At 33.5% G+C, this 4,096-nt stretch overlaps 1 protein-coding gene across 1 annotated transcript; it reads right to left on the minus strand.

Annotated features, from left to right (window-relative positions):
- Positions 1-1,334: 1,334 nt before the first annotated feature.
- LOC145002629 (uncharacterized) lies at positions 1,335-2,884 on the minus strand. The gene is made up of 2 exons (XM_078961860.1): positions 1,832-2,884; positions 1,335-1,700 (listed from the first exon to the last, which is right to left on the minus strand). Exons 1-2 carry the CDS (start codon positions 2,882-2,884, stop codon positions 1,335-1,337), a joined length of 1,419 nt encoding a protein of 472 aa, XP_078817986.1.
- Between the last annotated feature and the right edge of the window lie 1,212 nt (positions 2,885-4,096).

The following is a 4,096-nucleotide window of genomic DNA, read 5'->3' on the forward strand; positions in this document are numbered from 1 at the left end:
TTCAACTCATATACAACAAAGAAAAAAATAACTTCAATATGAAAATAATATACCTCCTCTCGTAACCATTGACCAAACATTTTACTGTGCTCATTCTCTAGCCATGCATTTCGTTTAAAAGAGTGTTGGTTTTTCAGAAATGTCTTGTGTTGACTGTAAATACATTGATTAATATTATAGTAGATACACAATATTATAAAGTTTTAAAATAAATACATACATGTAAGTAATACTTACTTAATATATGGTACAACCTCAGTTGTATTTTGCATTACATAGAAATGTGCTTTGATGAAGTAGTCCGGAGAAACTTGAGCCGATCGACATGCTGATACTGGAGTGCCATCCCTAAGAGAAATACTATAATCATCATTCTGATTTCCAAAATTGTTATGCTTTTCAGGTGGAATACCAACAGTATTCATATTTTTTTGGAATTCGCTTAAAAACTCAATCGTTTCTTCTGCAATATTCTATTCTGCAATGCAACCTTCTGGTTTATTTTTATTCCGCGCGTGCCCCTTAATAACCTTCATACACCATTCGAATGGATACATCCATCGAAAACATACTGGACCACATAATTTTACTTCCCTAATCAGGTGCACAGTTAAATGAACCATAACATCAAAAAATGATGGAGGAAAGTATTTCTCAAGTAGGCACAATGTGACACATAATTCTTCTTGAAACTTATCAAGCTCCTTAACTTTTATTTCTTTGCTACATATTGATTTGAAAATGAAACAAAATCTGATAATAGCATCTCTTGTGGATTTCAGCATAATAGATCGTATTGCAACGGGCAAAAACTATTGCATGAGCATGTGATAGTCATGTGATTTAAGTCCGATAAGCTTCCTATCCTTTAGACTCACCAAACTAGAAAAATTAGAACAATACCCTTGTGGAACCCTTAAATTGTATAATGTTTCACAAAACATGGTTTTTTCCTCCGTTGTTAATGTGTAACTTGCTGCCGGAAGTGTGGTTTTGTTTCCTTCAATACGAGCTTGTAACTCTGGCTTTAACCCAAAATGTGTCAAATCCAATCGAGCCTTCAATCCATCTTTTGTTTTTCTAGGAATGTTGAACATTGTTCCAACTAGAATCTCACCTACATTCTTTTCGACATGGATAAAATCTATACAATGATGGACAAGATTGTGCTGCCAATACCTAAGACGTCGATACCATATATTATATTTCTTCCGATATGTGTTTTCTTTGTTGCTAACATCTGAATTACACACTTCTTTTGATGTTCTTTTTTTTTTCTTTTTATCTTCCCACCTCTTCCGATCGAAGTTTTTTGGATGTCTGATTCCTTATTATTAGCTCCTTTTCCCCCATTTATTTATAACATATTTGACATTGTCAAAAATTTCTTCACCACTCAAAGGTTCTGGAGCAGTTGTGAACTCCTGTTCTCCATTAAACGCATTCCTTTGACTTCTGAAAGGATGCTTATATGGTAGATATCGTCTGTGACCAACATAACTCTGCTTCTTTGATTTAGGAAGTCTAATACAATGCGTTTGTTCCCCACAAACTACACAACCTTTGTATCCGCTGTAAGGACAACCACATAGTGTACCAAGAGCAGGGTAATCATTTATCGTCCATAACACAACTGCACGTAGAGTAAACATCTCCTTTGAAGACGCATCATATGTTTCGACTCCAACATCGAATAAGAACTGCAAATCATCGATCAAAGGTGCTAAAAAACATCAATATCGTTTCCTCGTGTTCCTGAGATCAATAATGAGAGCATGATAAACTTTCTTTTCATACACAACCATGGTGGAAGGTTGTAAATGACAGTTACAATCGGCCATACACTATGATTCCTATTTCCTCTATTCACATCGACCCCGTTAGCCAAAATGCCTAGTCGTAGATTTATTGGATCATTAGCAAATTCAGGATATCTTTTATCTATGGCAGCCCACACAGGTGTATCTGCTGGGTGACGTAAAACATCGTCATGTGTTCTATCGTTGGCATGCCATTTTAAATTTTGTTCTATTATCTTTGATTGAAATAGTCGTTTCATTCTCGGGATAATGGGAAAATACCATAACACTTTTGCTGGGATATTTTCATATATAATTTTTTCCTTCTCATCAACCTTCTGTCTTGATTTCCCACAAGTGGGACATACTTTCACGTCTTTGTACTCGTTCCTGTAAAGAATGCAATCATTGATACATGCATGTATCTTTGTATACCCGGAACCCATTGCTTTCATTTCTTTCTTAGCCTCATAGGTACTACTCAACATTTCATTACCTTCAGGTAACATCTTCTTTATCAAAACTAATGTTTCAGTAAAGCACTTATCTGAAACTCCATACTTACTCTTCAAGTTTAGGAGTTGTACAACTGCAGACAACTTTGTGAAGTTAGGACACCCTTTGTATAGTGGTTTCTCAACATCTTCAATTAGTTTTTGAAATTTGACATGGTCTCCTATGAAAGTTTCTTCTGTAGCTTCAATCATCTCTACTGTATCTTCGGCATCCGTTGGAATTCCTATTGTGAAGCTCGTGGATTCATCGACGTATGTTGTGTTCATTGAGTAGTTTTCTTTAAACAAAACATTTCTTGGTTGGTCCTCTTTTTCTCCATGCTTAATCCATTTGGTGTAGTTTTGATCGATTCCATATCTAAATAAGTGATGATCTACTTCTGACACATGAAGACTTATGTGGTTTACACAATTAATACATGGACATGGAATTTTTATTTTTATTTTGGAATCTAGTGGGTCCATATTCATCGAGATCTTCAAATTGCGGACAGCATAATCCAAAAATGTTGCAACTCCATCGATGTAAGGCTTTGTGTGTCTATCAGTTCCCATCCAAGACTTGTCCATCTTTTTGTAAGGACCTGGTGTAAAAGATATTCATCCCAACTTGTAAAATTTGATACGACATTGAACATTCAGTATCGTATGAAAAGTAAAATTAGTACAAATAGGACTACATTAAAATAGGAACAATTGTTGGATAATTCAAAAAATATGGGTCAATACTAGTCTAGTGTTCCTCCCTAGTTCGTTATTTTGTCCACTGTGAAGTTTCCATTTTCAAGAATCAAGTAATTTGATTGTCAAGTTTTTATCCCTATTAATCCCTTGTTCAGATTTCCTTCTTGGTTTTGTGTGCCATTCTAACATTATCAAGTGACTTGATTATTGCATAAATCTTATTCTAAATTAAGAATTAACTGAATTAATTCCAACACCATTGAATACTTTATTGGTTACATGTACTCTATATACCTAATGTGTGTTCATAAGAATAAAATCTACTGATCTAAAAACAACATAGCACCAATCAGAAAACCTAATTATCTATGAACTTATCAAGTTTAGAATTGATAGCAATGGTGAAAAATTGCAGAAACTAATCGAAAATGGAGGGTGAATAAGGAATTTCCAATGAAAATTATGTCATTCATTCTCATGATCTTAATTTAAAAACACAAAATTAAAGTAAAAATCGGAGTACCGGGAATAATGTTTAGCTGTTTAAAAAAAATTACCACGAGTTATATGTAGTCGCAAAGAGTGGAGTCTGTTGTTTTTTCGTTATAGTCTTTCGATTCCAGTTGCAGTCAATTAGACGAGTACCCAATCAAACCAGTGAAGATATGGAAATCCTTTACTTTTTAGGGTTAATAGGATGGTGAAACTACAGCAAACGTCAAAGTGTTAATTACTATATTAAGTTGACATTTTGACCGCAGTGGTGTATTTAATAAAATAAAAAATAAGGATAAATACATTTTTATAAAATAGTATTGGTAAAGCAGTTTAATTTTACTTTGTCTGTTCCTAATTTTTTATCTGCTCAGCCGAACAAAGCATCACTTCATCTTATCTCCAATTTAATTTTAGTTTGTCCTAATTTGACTTTGACATTTGAAATTGGGGTTAAGAGTTTGGATTGTAATCGTGGTATTTTACTTTTTATGCGACCATCTTTTATTTTAAAATTTTATTTGTTTTTTAATGTTTTATTTGTTTATAATATTTTTTTATGAATCTTTGGCTGGTGGTGAAGATGAATTGATGTTGAAACAA

The sequence above is a fragment of the Lactuca saligna genome, chromosome 6 (assembly GCF_052625555.1).
Source record: "Lactuca saligna cultivar CGN05327 chromosome 6, ASM5262555v1, whole genome shotgun sequence".
NCBI lineage: Eukaryota > Viridiplantae > Streptophyta > Magnoliopsida > Asterales > Asteraceae > Lactuca > Lactuca saligna.